The sequence below is a fragment of the Cinclus cinclus genome, chromosome 6 (genome assembly GCF_963662255.1).
Source record: "Cinclus cinclus chromosome 6, bCinCin1.1, whole genome shotgun sequence".
Lineage (NCBI taxonomy): Eukaryota > Metazoa > Chordata > Aves > Passeriformes > Cinclidae > Cinclus > Cinclus cinclus.
The window spans coordinates 53,388,157-53,407,153 of record NC_085051.1 but is presented as its reverse complement, the minus strand read 5'-3'; the positions used below and the strand labels follow the sequence as shown (position 1 = coordinate 53,407,153).

At 41.3% G+C, this 18,997-nt stretch overlaps 1 protein-coding gene across 1 annotated transcript in view; it reads right to left on the bottom strand.

Moving 5' to 3' along the window:
* KIF26A (kinesin family member 26A) overlaps nucleotides 1–18,997 on the bottom strand; it is a 95,195-nt gene that overhangs the window by 42,979 nt on the left and 33,219 nt on the right. The window contains exon 4 of the mRNA XM_062494764.1: nucleotides 2,618–2,778. Within this exon, the coding sequence (XP_062350748.1) occupies nucleotides 2,618–2,778 (161 nt within the window). The remainder of the gene's footprint in view (nucleotides 1–2,617; nucleotides 2,779–18,997) is intronic.

Genomic DNA, 18,997 nt, shown 5'->3' with positions numbered 1-18,997 from the left:
ACAGCTCCTCTTACAAAAGGTTCATGTAAAAAGCTGAAGGTCCTCAGTAGACTTGGTCAAAGAGAAACCAATTACTCGCAAAGAATTAAATAAATGTGTGCGTCCGTGTGATTGTCAATGTATTAACTGCATTTATTCCAGTAGAGAACAAGAACAAAATTTGCCAGGCTTTGCACAACGTGAGTAATGCACTGGCCCTGCTATGAAGTTCAGATTTTAAGGCTGAGGAGTTTCAGTATGGATAAAAAACATCAGCATATATAATGAATGGAGACTACAGCACGACACTGCAGCCATGACTTTTCTTTCATCTCCAGATGCTTCCTGAGAGAGGATTAGCTGAACAGAGAGATGGAGAGACAAGCAAATGCTGCTGCAAAAGACTCCAGGCAGGGATGATCTTCTTCCTCAATATGTTCAAGGCTGGATGGTGCAAAGGGAAGCAGACTGGAAAGGTTGAAGCAAAGGCTGAGAGCCCATTCACTGAACAAAACCCCCACCAAACTGGTGATATTCAAGTATCTGTGGTCCCCGGATAAACCATTTCTGCCAGAATCTGTGTCGTTTCTCACTCATTCTTGAGGATTTCCTCCTCTTCCTTTCCCTTCCTGCTGAGAGGACTGCATGACTTTAGGGTGGAGGAGCTCAGCATCAAACCTTTGATCCATTAAGGCCCAATGGCAGAAGAGCCAAAAGAGAAGGAGCAATGGGACAGTGAGCCTCTCCTGAGGTTAATGCCAAAGTTGGGGGAGCAGCCTAGCCATACCTATGTACCTACCTGAGGATCTGTTCAACCTATTTAAAAGGGCCAGGGATCAATGATCAGGGATCTCTCTCCCGCACAAAATCTTTGTGATATTTCTTTCTTCTTGTGTTTCAACAACAACAGAATAAGAAACGGAAGTGCTTTGTGCACAAAAATTTCTATCAGCTCCATCCATCAGTTAAAAAATTCAAGAGAATCAATTTTGAATATAGGCAACATGGGTAGGGAATAAGAAATGTATTAATGGGGCTTTAAAATGTTTTAGCTAGCACAGAGCTGCTAAAGCTATAAAATTGTGATTCACACAAGGTAAAGACAGATTCATGAGAAGCAATTAAGGCCTGATCCAACATACAATGATGTCATTTGCAGTCTTGCTGCTGACTTCAAGAATCTTTGAATTAAGCCGATGACACTCACTTCACAATAAAAACAGAACTGAGTTTTACTGACCAGTGACAAAAACATCACTGAGAGAAAATATTTTGGGTCTTATTTTATATTATTAAGCACTGATTTCATTCTGTCAATTTCAAGGAAGGCATCTTATTTTCTGGCTTCCCCAATGAAAGGGAAAAATCTTTTCATTCACTTAGGAATTTATTTCAGATTAACACTGAAATAAATCCAAAGTAGATTAAGCTAAAATCACACCCACAATATGAAATACGGTAACAAAAGCTGTGCTGCAGTCCCATCTAAATACTTTGGAAAGGATGCATCTGTCCTTGCTTAGGTAACTAAACAACCAAAAAGATGCCTGAGCTTCCCCCTTTACCTTTCCTCTCCATTCCCACTGATTATTTCAGAAACCTATATTTGAATGAAACAAATCATCTTCTGCAGGCCACCATTTCTCTGTGCTGACTTTTAACCCACAGCACAGAGACAATCCACTAACTTACATGCAGTGCTCTAGGGGCAGTCATTTCCCAGCCTCTTGTGTACAGACAGACTGTGATATGCAGGCATTTGACATTTCAAATAGTTGTACTATGTTATTTTAAAAAAACAGAACTTGGAAAGTCGAGCTCTTTCTGAGGTCAGATTGTAACTTACAGCAAACATAATTTATTTAATGATACAAAACATGTTAAAGACCAATGAAAAGGAAACAATACAATTACCATTGTGATTACATTCTACGAGGGATTCTCGGTGCATAAATTTTACTTTACTGCCATTCACAGACATACGCTTTTCAATATTGTCTCAAAATATGTTCAGTTCTGAATTAAAAAAGGAGTTGGAATGTAAGTACAAAGCCCTGAGTTTTGTTGTTTTAAATACCATCTGCTTGACAACGTATTACATTTAATCAACATTGCTAATTACAACAAACATCCAAACAAAACCAACACATTTTTGTTACAAGACACCAGAATGTAAAAAAAAATATTGTTCTAGACTATTGCTAAAAGAACAATGTCAAACTGTTTTAACTGTTTCTACTAACCATGGAAACTTTTATTTGGAAACATAGGCCATGCTACTGAATAAAAAAATACCTTTTTTATCTAGATCTGAGTGAAAAAGACTTGCTACTTCAGCTTTTGCTCCAAGGAAACATACAAAATAGCAGACTTGTGGTGGAGATGGTTATTAAGGACAAGACAAAGCCCAAGACACGTTTTCTTCAGTTTTGGTCAACAGAGATTCCAGGTCTCCAGAGAGAAAATCGGGGTGTCCCCATCCCATCCCTGCTCTCCAGTGGCAGCAGAAAGCCACAGTCATGACCCGGTGATCAACTCCACCCTCCAGCAACCAGCAGCACGGCAAACACCGAACAGCTTTTCCCAATTGTTTGAAGACTCAGGAGAGGTTATGGAAAGCAGAAAGAAGAGAAACTACCTGATGAAGAAGGAAGCAGCAGCCGAGGTACCTGCCGAGACGGCGGCTGGAGCCACCGCGCCCTGGGAGGCTGCTGTGCCGCCCGCGGGCTCCGAGCTGTGCTGCCCTGAGCTGATCTGGACACCGGGAACATCTCGGCCACTTTCCGGCGCTGCTTCAGCCTGGTAAAAATAAAAACATACCTGCAGGTTAGTACACTGCAATACACACCCACGACAGGGAAAAATTCCACACAGCAGTTCCAAAGAGAGGCATTGCAAGGGCGAAGGGGAAGATGGGCAGCAGGTGAGGAGTGATACAGGTGGACAAGTGCACCACAGGAGGTTCAGCAACAGAGAAAGTGAAAAACCACAACCACAGCGGAGGAGCAGAAAAACACAGAGAACCTTTGTGAGGAGTAATGCACAGTTAAATAGTTTGACAGGCATGAAGAAATGGAAAACAATAAGCAGCACCCCTTTGTTTTACAGTGTTATTTGGGAGCTGGCAGAACCGTTTATCTGGTTCAGTTATGACTGTCAGGAAATATTTCTCAGTGGCACATCACCTACAAGACCTATTTGTTTAAGACAAACTAACCAAACAGTCACACTTGTGATATGTTTCCACATGAATAACCCCAAGAACTAAATAATAGAAAATTGATTTTTTTTAGAAACATACATACAGCCCTGTTTTTCAGTATTATTTTTCTTAGCAGCACAAGTGTACAACACTTTTCTCCTGCAAACTGCTCCAGTGGAAGTATAGGAGAGACTGGAGATGTATCTTCTCCAGTGTAAAGCATTTGCAATGTCTAAGACACAGTTTGGAAGGGGGCAGCTGTTTTGAGATTTTGCCAAAATTTTAGACATCCATATTGTGAAATTGTGTCAAGTCTGTATCTTTATGTTTAGGCCACCTACTCTTTCAAGCACTGAGTTCAATTAAGCCCCATCAGTCAAATGCTCATTGACAGTGCTGGGAAGCCTCCTTTTTGAAAGAACCTGCTCTCTGTCTGGAAGTCCTGAAGATTTAATTAAAGATGACACCACAATAAATATTTGTCAAAAGAGTTAATTGCTTCATGTATGATAATATATGATGTTTCTGTCATCTGAAATACTACTCTGACATTTCCAGCTAATTAGGTAAAAGAGACTCCAGGAAAGGAGACAGCCAGTAATGAAGCACAAGCACAATTAGGTACTTCCTGGGATGTCACCAAATTTTAAATTTTGAGCTGCCATAGATCATGTTTTACAACTACAGATATGCAGACATGGCAATAGGGCACTCCCAGCTGCATACACACCCTCAATTTTCTCATACACTGACAATACAAATAGAGATTTTCTCATGAGAACTGAGGCAACCCAGTTATTAGGTACCAAGGAAAAAAACTTTGCCAACCAAGCAGTGCTCAACTAGTGCATGAAAGCTTCTCTGGAGTTTCATCTGGACTCATTCCTGTAGGTTGAGTGCTATATTCCCAGTTCCCAACAAAGTCAACAAGAAGAAAGTGCACCCAGCTCTTTTGAAGGTCTACTCTTTCAAGATTAGTACTATCATCAGTATTATGGAGTGGCTGACTAATGCTCTACCATAGAGTGCTACACAAAACAGTTCTTTCACAGAGTTCACCAAAGAGATCTGAGGCTGAGACACAGAATAATATTTATGCAGATTAACTTAATCCTAGTGAAGCTGCTCACACTAGAAGCCAAACTGGAAACTTTGAACATCCCTCTGTAAAACCCTTCACTTTGTAACACAGAAATTTCATGACATCATATTTCTCTGTGATGAAAGCAGAAAGACCAAGCACTGCTAGAGATCGAGACTAGCACAAAGAAATGGTGTGGCAGGAAAAAGTACTTTAAAAAGAGAGTTTGTCTGTCTGTCCTGTCCATAATCTACTGGCAATGACAGCCAGGAACAGAGCAGCTTGGACGAGGATCAGATCCACTCACATGGTTTATTGCTTATAACTAAGTGATGGAGTAATGAACCTTGAGGGGGTCAATAAAGCAGGTATTTGATCATTAATGCACTGAAGCAACAAACATGTGGTCTTGACCTAGAGCAGGCACAGAAAGAATATGGTATGTGGAACAACATACAGATGGGTAAAATCCAGCGGGACATCTGAACTTTGGAAGTTACATGAACTGATGCAAAATACCCACAGCAAGTGGAGCTTGTATGGATTCAGCAATTTACAAACTAAAAAAATCTACACCACAACCTGTGGAGCCAGCACAGAGTGGCACACCAGGGACTGCCATACACAGCAGCAGTGGTGTGATGGCCAGCAAGAGGAGGATCCAACCTGCAACCACTGGCAGGGTAACACCTGTGTCTGAAAACTGCCCCAGTTCTGTCAGGAAGACAACCATAATCCTCTGCCACAGAACCTGCTGTCTCAAATTAAAAATTACAGGCTCAAGTCAAATTCCCAAGACATACTCTTTTCACTCACTTTCAACAGGGGCTATACTAGACAAGCAACCTTGACCTTGACACAAAGAAAATCGTGTTTAAGCAACGTTTTGAAAAAACGACAGGAGCAGCAACATGTTTCTAACCAATCACACTACTTAATGTATAATCTAAATGATGGCATGATCTAAAGCTAAATATGAAATCTGTAGAGCTAGCACAAAAATTCATTGAATCTTATAGCAAAGAGTAACAGACTTGTAAGAACTGACTGGAATCTGTTAACAGATCAATTCCTGTAAAAACTATTCACACTTAACAAAAATATAAGCCATGTGTAACACACATGACTTTCACACTGCTTTTTTATTTCCCTGAGAAGTTAAAAACCTACATTTCAAAGAGACCAATGACTGTGTACATGCCATATTGGGCATGTAACTTGAAATATCCAAATCAAACCTGATATTTCAGATGGCAGATGGTTAATATACTTTCCAAACCAACATATCTAAGTTGGATAAATTGCTATTCCCACATTAAACACACTTGAAAACTCAAACTGTAATTTCTGTTTCTGTAACTTATTCTCAGTTCTGTGTGAACATAAAGAGGATGAGGGGAAGTCAATGAGGATTCTTGTAAAGGAACAAAATGTGAAGATTTACAAGATAAAATCATCAGAAGACTACTGCAGAAGACAACCCATGTAATTTTCATTGTCTTCAACTACTCAATATTAAACACAGAGGTAACACCAATTTCGCTGCATGGTGAGAAGCTGAAAAGCAACAGAAGTTCTCCCAAGTTTAGGATTCATTTCAAGGATGGTTTGCACCATCCAAAATGACAGGATTTTCCAGCACAGCCATACACGGCTCTCCCTGAGAGGCAACATCTCTCAGGTGATGAGGAGGGCTCAGGTATGAGGAAATTTGTCAGGTCTAGATCATTTACCCTGAGGCAAGAAAACCAAAGGCAAGTAATGGGACCCTCCTGGCCCTGGACACTCCAGTTTGCCAAACCACAAAAACAAAACAAAACAAAAACAAACAAAAAAAAAAAGGGGGGGGGGGGGGGGTTTGGTTTTGGTTTTTTGTTTGCTTTTTTTTTTAAACCCAATGCACCTCCCTCATCTCAGCAAATACTTTTCTGACAACTGTGTGGGGAAAACAGAACTCTTTAGAGGAATTTGAGCAACTTTTGACTTTTCTAAGTGTTCAAGACTGCACAGAGAGAAGGCTCCAGACTGCAGCTGAGAAGGAGCTGTGCTTCTCCATTTAATGAATTTTCATATATCATTAATAATCAAATGCAGAAAGCACAGCCTTGTCACTATAAAGTGTTACTGACTGCATTGAGTATTTAAAATGTCATAGGGCTCCACATCCAGAGAATAATGTTTGTTTCCATTTCCTAAGAAAGTATTTGCTGGACAAAAGTCACTGGAAAATATCAAAAACCCTTTGGAAAGACACTAAACCTCAAAGGAAGGATTTCCAAAACTGTTCTATAGGACCCCTTCCCTGTACTCTGTCCAAAACCACATGAAAGCTGGCATCAGTAAGAACACATCAAGGATGACATTTGAAAATGTCACACGAAGCATTTTGCACGTGCAGGAACGAGCAACATCTTGGTACTTCGTGTCAGTGCCTGTGCCATGGACAGGAGGGTTTTGGGACAAGGTCCCAGCACCCATCCTGAGGTTGGGGGCAAGTCAGCCATGCTGCATTCCCAGCTGGCAGCATCCATTCACACAGCTGAAGCTGGCAGGGCCACAACAAGCAGTTACAGCGTGAGTTGTTCCCAGTTAAGAGGGCCAAAGGCTGGGGGAAAGGGCAGGATGAGATGGAGGTGACCTGATACCCTCAGGCTACAGAGGTGGAGGTGTGCTGAGCAGAACAGGGGCACCCCCTGTCCCACCCCTGATTCCAAGCACACGGGTTCACTGTTGTGACTACATGGCAGGAAACATCTGCCCAGGCTTAAGCAAGTCAGACTAGTCCAAAATTACACTATAAAGAAGTTGGCCCTAGATGAAATTTCCAGATACACAGGACTCTGTCAGGCCATTACCATCCAAAGGACAATTACAATTCTAACAAGCTCTTTATACATTTTAAGTGCAAAGCCAAAAACTAAGCCAGAACGTTTCCACTTTTCTAAGTATTTCCATTCTCTGGACATTGACCTTTGTCCAGAGAATGTCCAGGAATCCAAAAAAAGCCAAACAAGGTTATGCCACTGGGTCTCTGAAACGCATGCAAATTATGTATCTGGCGACAGGCAAGAAAAACACGGGACTATAAAAAACCTACAGAAAAATAGATCGGTCCCAGCATAATCCTGTCATGGCAAAAGAAAACCAGAAGATTGGACAGAGCTGCAAAAGAGTATCGAGAACAGAATCACTAATGAGGGAATGAAGAAAATTACAAGAGTCTCTACAAATCTGACACACATCTGTTTACCAGAATCACAATTCAATGTAATTTATTTTACTTAAGAAAAATTGGTCCCATAATGAAAGCACTTAACAGGGCAATGCAAGTGAAGCACAAAATGCTCTGGTACAGCCTAAGTTGGTACTGGTGATATTTTTCCCCCTCTTCTGACTTTTTTTACCCTTTTCTGACTAGCAGGCAGAGAATGTTGAGAATTTGCTGTAACTTACTATTTTCCCCTTTCTGACTAGAACATCATGGTCAATTAAACTGTAAAAACGGCTTGATGCAATGATTTTGCAAAATATTAAACCTACCATTTATGTATGATAAAACAATAATTTTCCACCTAAATGATTCATGCAAAGACTCTTAAGACCTACTGCCACTGACTGGAACAAACATGACGTAAATCTTGAGCTGGATAATGCTCACACTATAAACCCTTCTTTCCCATAAGCGTGGATAAGTTCTGCATGCATCTCCAGTGAGAAATGTCTCCTCCTGACTGACGAGCATTATATAAAGTTAACAGGGCAGCATATGCCAGGCTGGAGCGAAACATGTTCTGGATAAACTCCTTCTTGCCATTTGGCATTGTTTCTGCCAGGGCTCATTATAAAATAAGTAGGGCATTTTATAACTACAATACAGTACTGTAGTCATTTATAACCTGCAGCTGCGATGTGGTAACAGGAATGCCTAAACCTGTGGTTTCAGACTTTTATATGCATCTCGTGTTCAATGTAAATTAAATGCAGAGCATAATATCCCTTCTCTCAAAAAAGGTTCCTCAGCTACAAGAATTGCTAATGCCTGGCTTATGATCAATCTCTGAAGATGAGGCAGAAGGAGAAAAATTATAGAGAAGTAGAATTAAATAGAAATGGGAGGCCCATCTGCTGTTACAGACTGGGAAGTAATATAGGCTATCCAAAGGCAACCTCGGAGCACTTGCTTTTTGAAATAATATCTGAATTACTAAAGCAGGTTTAAGGTTTGGATCTTTACCACCAAGAATCATTAGCAGCCTGTGCTCCATGCAGAAAGGACCTCATCCTTTTGGGCAGGGCACACACCCAGCTACATCCAGCACTGGCATCCTTGGCAGTACCAGGGTGGAGAATCAGCAGCTTCTCCCTTCTCACCAAGGGCTTTTGATCTCAATCAGATCCAGATCTCTCATAAACCATGCTACTTGGTCCTTGAAAAATTTACTGGGGTTCTGGGCAGGCCTCAATCTACAAGAAGAAATGTCATTCTTTCCTTCCTTCAGATTGAGAATGTGGGCAATTCCTGAAGGCAGGGCTCTGGTAGTAAAAAGATGTCAGCAGACAGAGACAGACCAATTCCTTCACATTTCAGATTTTTAGGACACCCACACCAAAAGATACAGCAAGCAATTCTCTTTTCTTTCCTTCTTCACAGTGATCAGACCACTAGTGACACAAAACAACACCCTCCTATCTGCACAAATAAACCCACCACCTGGAAAGTCAGGAGGTCATGAAATGAGCTACCAACAAGGACATAGATCCTGCTGCACAGTAACACTCTCAAATCAGGACTTTTCAGGTGCAGTGGATTTAAAACAGCTAGACTAGAGGAACTGTTTCTTCTAATGCCTCTAGGCAAACATCAGAAAATGTTGCCCAGAGCCCTCCCTGTTGACTTCTATTAAAATAGCTACAACCTCCAAAGCCAAAAAACCTAGCTGTGTACTTCCCTGGGGTATTTACTCAAATGGACAAATATACAAAAAAACTCCCTGTTTTTTGTTAAAGGCTGATAAGAGCAAGCAAAGGAATTCATTAACAGGATCATAATAATGCAAATTTCTGTCATTTTAGGATTGGGTTTCCTACAAGAAGATAAATGCTTTTCCTTTAGAACTGTACTCCATGGGCCACAAGTGTTTCTAACAGCCACTAAACACAGGATACATGCAGAGCTTTGAATTGGGAGATTTTGTGTCACCTTCCTGACTCCATAGCAGCATTTCTCCATGATCTGGGCAACTCAATAAAATTCTCACTGTATCTTGATTACTCTCTATTCAGCAAAAGAAATTACCATGTTCCAAATTTCATTAAAATCACTGTATTTTATAATGACTGACATACAATGTCATCAAATAAAGCAAAGGTGGACGGAGACTGTCATACCCAATTTCTATCTCAATCACACTTGAACTGCTTATATATCAGATGTAGCTGCTTTAAACAGAACATCCCTTGGGATCAATTTGCCTGACAGCTACCACATGGAAAGCACCCACTGACTAGTACCTCGCCTGAAGAGGTACAAGCCCTCATTATCTGAAAGGAAAACTGGCTCTTTATGACACCCATATTCAGAGACCAAGATAAGCTCAAGAAGCAGCATTAAGTTTGCAAAGACAAGGATAGCTGTGATCATTGGGATCATTGCTGAAGGACAACAAGGTCCCAAATTAGGAATGGAGCTGTGCATATGTCTCTCCTTTCTTGTGGGTGCTTCTACTGACCCCACTGTTTTCTCCCAGTGTTGGGGCCATGTAACCCAGATATGATTCACCGTGACTAGAGTGAAATCTGCAAGCCTGCAGATGCCCCAAAGCTCTTTCAAGTAACCAAATGCCAATAACAAGGAATTCCAGGAGAAATTCCCAAGTGTGACCGTGCAAAGAAGTGTCAGGTGAGTTTTGATATAGATAAGACCACATAAAAGGGGAAAAACAACTAAACAACTAAATGACTCCTTAACAATACTGAGATCAAAACTTGCAGTTACAACTTGGAAGATCTAAGGATCATTGACAGTTCCTCTAAACCAAAATGTAGCAGCAGCCAAAAAAAACCCAAAAAATCCACCAGCAAGCAAATTTTGGACATCACAAAGCAGGGCACAGAGAACAAGGTGAGTATCCACATAATGAGCATCACATATTGAGTGTAGTATTGCATTGCATCTCAAGACAGGGTAGTGGAGTAAGGGAAGTGACAGAGCCAAGCAAGTAAATAGCCAAGATAGCCAAGAAGATAAAGAAGCTACACCAGGAGGAGAGATTAAAGAGGCTAGGACTCAAAATTGGAGAAGGAAAGACTGAAGACAGCCTGACTGAGGATTACAAAGTCATGGAGGTACAGAATAAAATTGAATGAAAATCAATACTTCTTTGCGCTGAGGTAGTGAAATCATGGAACCTGTCATACAGAAGGCTGTGGAGTTAGATAGTGTTTCAGGGTCAGAGAGGGTTTGGATAAACTCCTGAACATCAGGTCCCTAAACAGATCCTGAAGGGAACAGACAGCTATGTGTCCCTGTGAATTCTCCAACTGAACATGCTGGGGAGTATGAGCTGACTGCAGGAAACAGCCAGGCTCCACAGCTCTCCCTAAATACCATCTCCAGCTTCACTGCTGGAGACAGCCCTGGGCTAGACAGGCTGCAGCTGAGACTCAGCAGGCTATTACTAATGTTCTTATCATTCCCATTCAGTCTTTTTAAGAGAATCTTAGCACAACTATCAATAGGAGGCTGCGCTATTCCCGTATCCCCCATCAGCACATCAGAGTCATCAGGAGAGGCTGACAAGACTCAACGGGATGTCCGCACAGCTACCTTGCATGAAAATAACTAAACCTACACCTTTCCCAAGCCAGGCATCACAAGGGCCACTTCTCCCCTTCTTTATCCTTCCAATGCCACCTGAGCCCTAAAACAATCTTGTACAACTTCATCACCTTGCACAACTCCATCACCTTCTTTTTTGAGAAGACCAGCAGAGACAGTTCTGAATGACAGATCCATTATCTTTGTCCAGCAACACCAAAAACACAGCAACAGATTCATACCTATAGCACCTTTCAAATTCTTCCTTCAGATAAGGTATCACAAAAGAAAAAACTCATCCAGATTTGAAATAGTAGCAACTATGCAAATCCACAGGAATTAACTCAGTTGTCTCTTCTCCAGGCTAGACATGCCCAGCTCCCTCAGCCTTTTGTCATAAGACAGCTGCTCCAGTCCTCTCATCATCTTCTCAGCTCCTCCACGGGACCCCCTGCAGGAGCTGTGTGTCCTTCTTGAACAGAGGAGCCCAGAACTGGGCACAGCATTCTAGATGTGGTCTCAACCAGGGCTGAGCAGAGATGCAGGATCACCCCCTCGACCTGCTGGGAATGCTCTTTATAATGCAGCCCTGAATACCACTGGCCTTCTTGTTCACAAGGGCAGTGCTGGCTCATGGTTAACTTCTTGTCTACCAGGACTCCCAGAACTGCTTTCCAGTCAGTCCTCCCCCAGGCTGTACTGGTTCATGGGGTTAATCCTCCCCAGCTGCAGAACCCCGCACTTGCTTTGGTTGAATTTCATTATGTTCCTCTCTATCCACATCTCCAGCCTGTTTGGATGGCAGCACAGCACTTTGTGGTACCAGCCATTCCCCCTCAGCAAACTTCCCAAGGCTGCACTCTGTCCCTCCATCCACGGCATTGATGAATACGATGAACTAAACTGGAACCAGCACAGATCCCTGGGGAACACCACTGGCTAAAGGGCTCCAGGTAGACTCTGCATCACTGATCACAACCAAGGTCCAGTATAGCACCTCCCCTCACTGGCTCTTCTGTTATTTGGAGAATAAAATTATCAACACATTCCAGGAACCTCCTAGATTGCTTGCACCCTGCTGTGCTGTCCCTCCAACAGATATCAGGGTGGTTGAAGTCAGTTATGAGGACCAGAACTTCTGGAACAACATGAGGTTGTTCCTATCTGTCTTTGGAGGACCTCATCCACTCAGTCATCCCCGTTGGGCAGCCCACTCTCTAAAATGTCATTGTGAAATTATCTCATTGTAGTTTTAAAGTTCTATTTATAAGTCTAATAATCCCATCATTGATTACAGTGACTGTATTCAAATTATAAATCCATTAGCTGCTCAACAATGAAATAAAATCAATAATGCACGTAAATGGGAAAAAAGGAATTTAAATGCATACATTGTCACTTGAAGTAGTGCTATTTTATGCACCATCTCTAACAAAACTTTGTCACATCATTAGCAATAATGTGAAAAATCTTTTTCAATTAACAGAGCTGATTTGCTATGTTCACTAAAGTGGCAATCCATTCCATTAAACACACACATATGAAATGCTTGAAATATCTATGAACTCTATCCATACATCATAAATTCTCCCCTAAGTGCTGAAACACAAAAATAGACACATCATTTTCTATTGATGCTTTTTAAACCTCCTGTCAGAAGCTACCAGGCAGGGTGCTTCACTGACTCAAGTTGCTAGCAACAAAGAGCACCAATTTTTGCCACATGCTCAGCCCCTCATGCCACAAAACAACAGGAGATGCTTTCAGCAATGCTCATACTGTGCACAGCTGAAGGCCCACACCCTCAACATGCCATCATTCCAGTAAACAGCTTGTTGAGGAAATGTCAAATTCAATGCACTTTCTAGAAAAACAGATTATGTTCAAATACTATTCTACATAAGCAGGACAACTGGGCAATCCTACCTGCATACAGCTGTACAAATCAGTTCCTTTCATGTGTTACACAGACATCACTGCAAGACTTTCCCCTCCACCAGCCTGCACACAGGTCTGAGGTCTGAGCTCAGCCTGAATTTATTTGGTTTCTCTGGTGCATTAACTTCTGAAGCCAAAGGGTATTATTAATCTGCAACCCACCCTTAACCCATGTAGCCCATGCAATAGTAGCCTTGTAAAAGCTGTTCTTTCTCAAATCTTGGATGACACCACTCCTGAGCTTCAGTCAGAAAGGATGAACCTTCCTTGTATGGTGACTTCTAGCGCTGGGGTGAATGGGATGCACTGATTATCAGTTCATTGGGGAATTAAAGTGGAGCATTAATACTTCAGAGTATAAATGGACCAGCAGGAAGCAAAAGAAGCTGAAGGGAGCAAAGGAAACAGAAAAGCCAAAGAAACAAGCTGAAAGGCAAGAGTAGAAAATTTAAATATTTGGGGTATTTAGTGTAGCTTGTGATACACTTGCCAGATGAGAGAATGAACTGTGAGCCAAAGATAAATCCAGTGGATTATCATTTCCACACAATCTCTAAAGTCTGCTTGTCTTAAATATATCTCTGATGAGTTACAGGTGAAGTCTGGGCAAACATTTTCTTTATTATTGCCTGTTGACTTCAATTGTCAACAGAGGGCAAGTATGGACTTGTTTCTTCGTGAGAGCTGTAATAACAACTGCTTAGCCTGGAGGGGTGAAAGATCAAAAGAACTGGTTTCAGGTGGTAATTTGAGCCACAAGAGGGTCCCAGTCCTCAAACAGTAACCCTGTCCCACAACTGTAAAACCAATACTACGGTAGAAGTGTCAAACACAATAAAAAGAAATGCAAATCCACACCCTCACCCAAGAAAATGTTCGTTTCCATCTTGTAACCAATAACCTTTCTGTTAACTCTTAATATTTTTCCTGTATCCCTCTGATACCTGGAAATATATTAAAAAGTAACCTTGTTTTCACCTTCAGCACCCTGCACTGGGGACAATCTAGAATAAGAGAGCACAAAGGTCCCATCAACTACACAAAACAGAGGGCTACGCTTTCAGCTGCACGTTTAAGGCTGAATTTCCAGCCCACTCTTTCTAAGCCAGTCTGCTCGCTGGCTGCTGGGCAGGGTCTCACTGGCAGTGGCAGCGTTGTCCTCCCACATCACACCCTCCCTCTGCATTTGCCAAGGCAGCAGAGTTCAAAGCAAGGCATGAGTGCCCAGCTGACATGCAGCAGTCACAGCAAAGGACTTTTCCATGGGAACATAAATCAGGTTAGTATGAGAAGGCATTTAGTAACTTGGACCAAAAGGTTTCCTTCTGCTGTTGAGACTTGTTATGGAGGGTGACCAACACTAACTTTGAAAAGTAGTCATTTTTGCCACCCCCTTTCCCTTATGTACTTCCTCTACAAGAGCAGTGACACCAGCACTACTGGAGCTAAAGGGAAAACAGAAGAGCCTCTGTGCAGTCCCTGCTTCACCATCTGTCTTACGCTGACTTCTTGAGGATCAAGATGTTATACGTGGAGTCTGAGAAATGTCCCAAAGCTCAAAGACATCCATATGTCTCATGGACAAGATTTATGGTCAATGCACTGTATTTTAATTGTTTCATTACAAAATATATTTCCCACGTTGTATTAATAAAAGGTCACTGAGAAAGCTATCAAGAAGGGTTTTAAAAATTAATTTAAAAATCCATTTGGCATGACATTTATCAAAGTAAAAAAGTAAATGCTGAAAAGTAAATCTTGTCATTGTTCTGTTTTCCACAGTCAGCCTTTTATTGCATCTTTTAAACAAAATGTAAGTCATCCTGGCTATAAACAAACAAAGAGGCTTTAAGGAAAGTCAACAGAGGCTGAGCTACTCTCAGACAAATCCATCTGGTTTAGATTAGGGTAAGCAGAAGACTTACTCGAACTACAGGAAAGCTTGAATTTGCAACTAAAATAACTCATAAGTTTTTCACGTAAGACAAATAAACATAAGTTCTTTAACTTTAGAGTCTATGCACCCATTTACATGTGCTGTGTTGTGGCTGAACCCTTCCTCTCTGAACTTCACGGATCCGAGCAATAAACTCATACCTAAATTTAAATCTGTGGATACTCTCAGGAACAGACATTGAGCTTTTGATAATTTTACAGTTTTGCATACATAGGCTTCAAAAGTTTTACTTAAGGCACTTCAAATTCTTAGTGCTCCAACTTTTTAGATTTCTTAATGGTGCATTTTTTTAATATATTTTTAATCCACTTACAAACTGGTAAGTATTCAAGGAGCCACAACACTTTGCCTTATAACCAGTACCAGTTGTATATATTCAAGTAAGAAATACAGTGTGACCAGGATTTAATTTTGTGTAAGATGAAAGAAAAAGCAATTTGCAAGTAAGCTCTATTTCACTGAGATATCTTTATAGTACATGGCATGGCTACTTTAGCACTTTAATGCAGTACCTAACACTGCATAATAATAGCACAGTCAATTTAAAATATACAATAACACCTCCTTTTTTCTACAATACACAATAAATGCAGATAATTCTAATAGGCATACAAGATATTTTCAGTGGTTTTCATGTTCTACCTCTCAGCCAGATTCCAACACATCTGGGAAGCCCAAACTCCCCTCAGTCCTCTTCTTCTGCATTAAACTGGTGGCAGTGCTGAGCACTGCTAATGATTTTTTTTTCATCTGAGTAGTAACCTTATATTCACTTGTCAAGTCTAGAACTAAAAACATCAATTTAAAACTATTTATTAATTATAGCTGTCAGGTGTCCAGCACAAATCACCTGCTTTACCCAGAGTTATACCAGCTCCCTCTCCTCCACTGTGTTCACTGTCTGCTCAGACAACTTATCACTGCTACTGATGATTATTTTTTGTAATTTTTCACAACAGGCCGCTTGGGTAAAGCTGATTACAGCTTCACCTTTTGCTCCTTGGTTGCAATCCTAGTCTTCCCCTCCCTGAACCTTCCTCCAGATCCTTAATTACTGTTCCTCTTCACAGCTCCCAAAGCCCATGGTCATTATTTTGGTTTGAACAGCAGCCACACTATGCTTCAAACACACGTTCCTGTTCAAAAAATTTATAATCTATATAATGGATTTTTCACACTTGAACTCCAAACACATATTAAAAATTTACGATGTCCTGCACTTCTGACCCCCAGCGTTCAGCCCAGAAGTGTTTTCACAACCGTGACATTACAGGGTAATACATGCGAGTTCGGGGAGGGAGATGAGAGAAGCAGAAATCAAATCATTTTTTTCTCTCCACAGACAACTCCACTACCATCACTATTAGAACTAACCATGAATAAGAAATACAGATCCTGGAGAAACGTGTGCAGCTGCAAGGTCTCCTGAGGTTTGGCAGATGTACACTGTGGTGTCTTCTCACATCCAGAAGGCACTGGGGACACAGTAGCCTGCATCCAAAAAAGGATTTGCTCCACATGACCTACCCGGGCTCTACCACAGGCACTGCTGGTGGACAAGGCAGGCCAAGACAGACATCCAAGATCAGAGGGACTGAAAATCTCCTGGAAGTGCCTGTTGGTCTTCCACAGCCACTAATCAGTAATTATGTTACAATAAACACCTGTGGTTCTGGCAATTAAAAATACTTGAGATGACCCCCAGCCTTTGCTTTATGTCTTCCCAAATTCATTAAATTCATCATGCCCACTTCATATGCAGCAGTGAGTTAAATCACCAGGAGGGTAGGCACTGGGGAAGAACCTCCAACCAGGGACTTCAGCACCTGTTTCAAGGCATAAGTACAGATTCCCAGTGAAACAGGAATATTTACAGGGTGGTCAAAATAACTGCTGTCACAACCCAGAGTGGAAGCTCCCTGGGAAAAGAGTCATCTTTTTCTTTTGCATTTGTGCAGTACATTGCCTAAATGGGGGCTGAAGTCATCAAAATCCAGTCACACACAATAAATAGTACATTCAGTGCTGTTCTTTCTATTGCAGTAGTTCTTGCTGCAGAATTCCTCTAGCAAGACCAGCTTTGCTCCACACGACAGGAAGTATTACTAAAGACAGACACCACTAAAAGTATGTATATGTACAGTTCTCTTCTGGGTTAATCTGAAACCTAAACCGTGTCTCTTAACTTCAGGAAAGAAAAGACAAAATTATCTCTCTAACAGGGAAGGAAGTTCAGATGTGAGAATCAACAGAACTCGGAAAATCCCAGTCCTTGAAAAATTGTAAAATTATGTAAGATAAGCATTGGACAAGAATGTCCTGCAGTGGATACTGTCCTAGACAAGGGCTAGACTAGCTGTTTCCTGAAATCTCTCCAACCCTATTTTCTTCAACACCTGTGATTCCTCAGGGGAAGAGCGTAGGGGAAGCACTTTCTGCCTCACCCACCCAAACAACTTCATCAGACACAAGGCTTTTAACAATACAAAAGGCAATGGAAGAATTCCGACACACAAGAAGCACCATCTGGAAAGAGATGCACTCACAGTCTTCAGCAACTACATTTGGGTTTAAATGAATAAAATAATTAGAGAGGAGAGATAAAACAACTGAAGACTAGCTTCTCTCTAAAAATTGCTTATAAATCTAAATGATCCTTGCAGATGACTGGATCACATCCAAGATGCCTCCAATACTCACAGTGTTTGTCCTTTCGTTAAAGGTCACTGTTTTCCAGGCTACTGAGTTTCTTTGCACAATCCTAAATCACACTTAAGCTCTGCTGTATTATACACATTTTTTCTTCACAGGGGTTAAATGAGGCAACAGTTTTATCTTAGAATAGCGTAGTGGTTAGGGAAGACCACATCTATCAGTCAGCATGGTTAAGCAGGAAGAAATCTGCAGCTGGCTGTTACTGAATTATTTAGGACAAGAATAAGGGCAGACAAAGAATGAGCAGACAAATGGAAATACTTCTGCTTTCAGAGTGCAGGCTTCTTAGCCCAGCACATTTCCCATTTTTCCTTCTCTATTTCTGTGTTATACAAAGAACTAGGAAGGCAATTTAAAAGTAACAACATACACCTTACATGGCCAAATTGATCGCTAATGCATGGAGCAACAATTTAGAGAAAAGCTCTCATAGCAGAAGTTCCTTATAAACTGTGAAGAGCTGAATGGGCCATTTTCCCTTTTCTCAGTGAATGACCTGATGTCAGTGGAGATTCACTGGATTTAAATGGGAACCCCCCCCCCAAGGTAGAATGCATGTGAATTCACAAATTTCCTTAAGAGAGAAAAGTATGGGAGGGAGGAATCAAGTCTCCAAGCCTTTTCTGGAAGGAAACACAAGTCAGCCTGAAAAAGTAATGAAGTAATGTTACACAGCAGTTCCCAAGTATTTATCTCTGATGATCCTGGAGCTCAACCAGCTGAAGCTACCAAGCAATATTAAGTAGTGTTTACACACAACAGCACATAAGGCATTATGTTAAATTTAAAGCTGCTTGGCACCAAAATACCTGATCTCACAAGATCTGCTATGTCATCTTTAAATGAAAACCATTACTTCAAACTGTACACATTTCATTATTACATACACTCCCGCATTCACTACCTGAAAACTGGTCAGGAATAAATCTTACCCAAAACCAGCTACATATTGCATTCTTCTTCATAGCACAGTTCCATAGACAGCCACATAATGAACTTGCTTTAAAGGTAACATGCACCTCTATGAAGCTTTTCCATTTCCCACAGGAGTTCGTAAAATGCACGCAGAATACAGGAAATCAACATCAAGGCTTAAAATCCAAGTGCAGTGACATTTACAGGCACATGGCTCTGAAGCAACCTCCTGAGCCCCTTCCTCAGCAGCAAACTGTTTTGCAACACATCTAAGCTGCAGATTAATGCTACGCATCACAGTCCATCAGCAGCAAGTGCTGAACTGCACACAGCGTTAGAAGCTCAGCACTAGACTTGAGGGTCAAGTTCATCTTTGATATAATTCCATGAAGC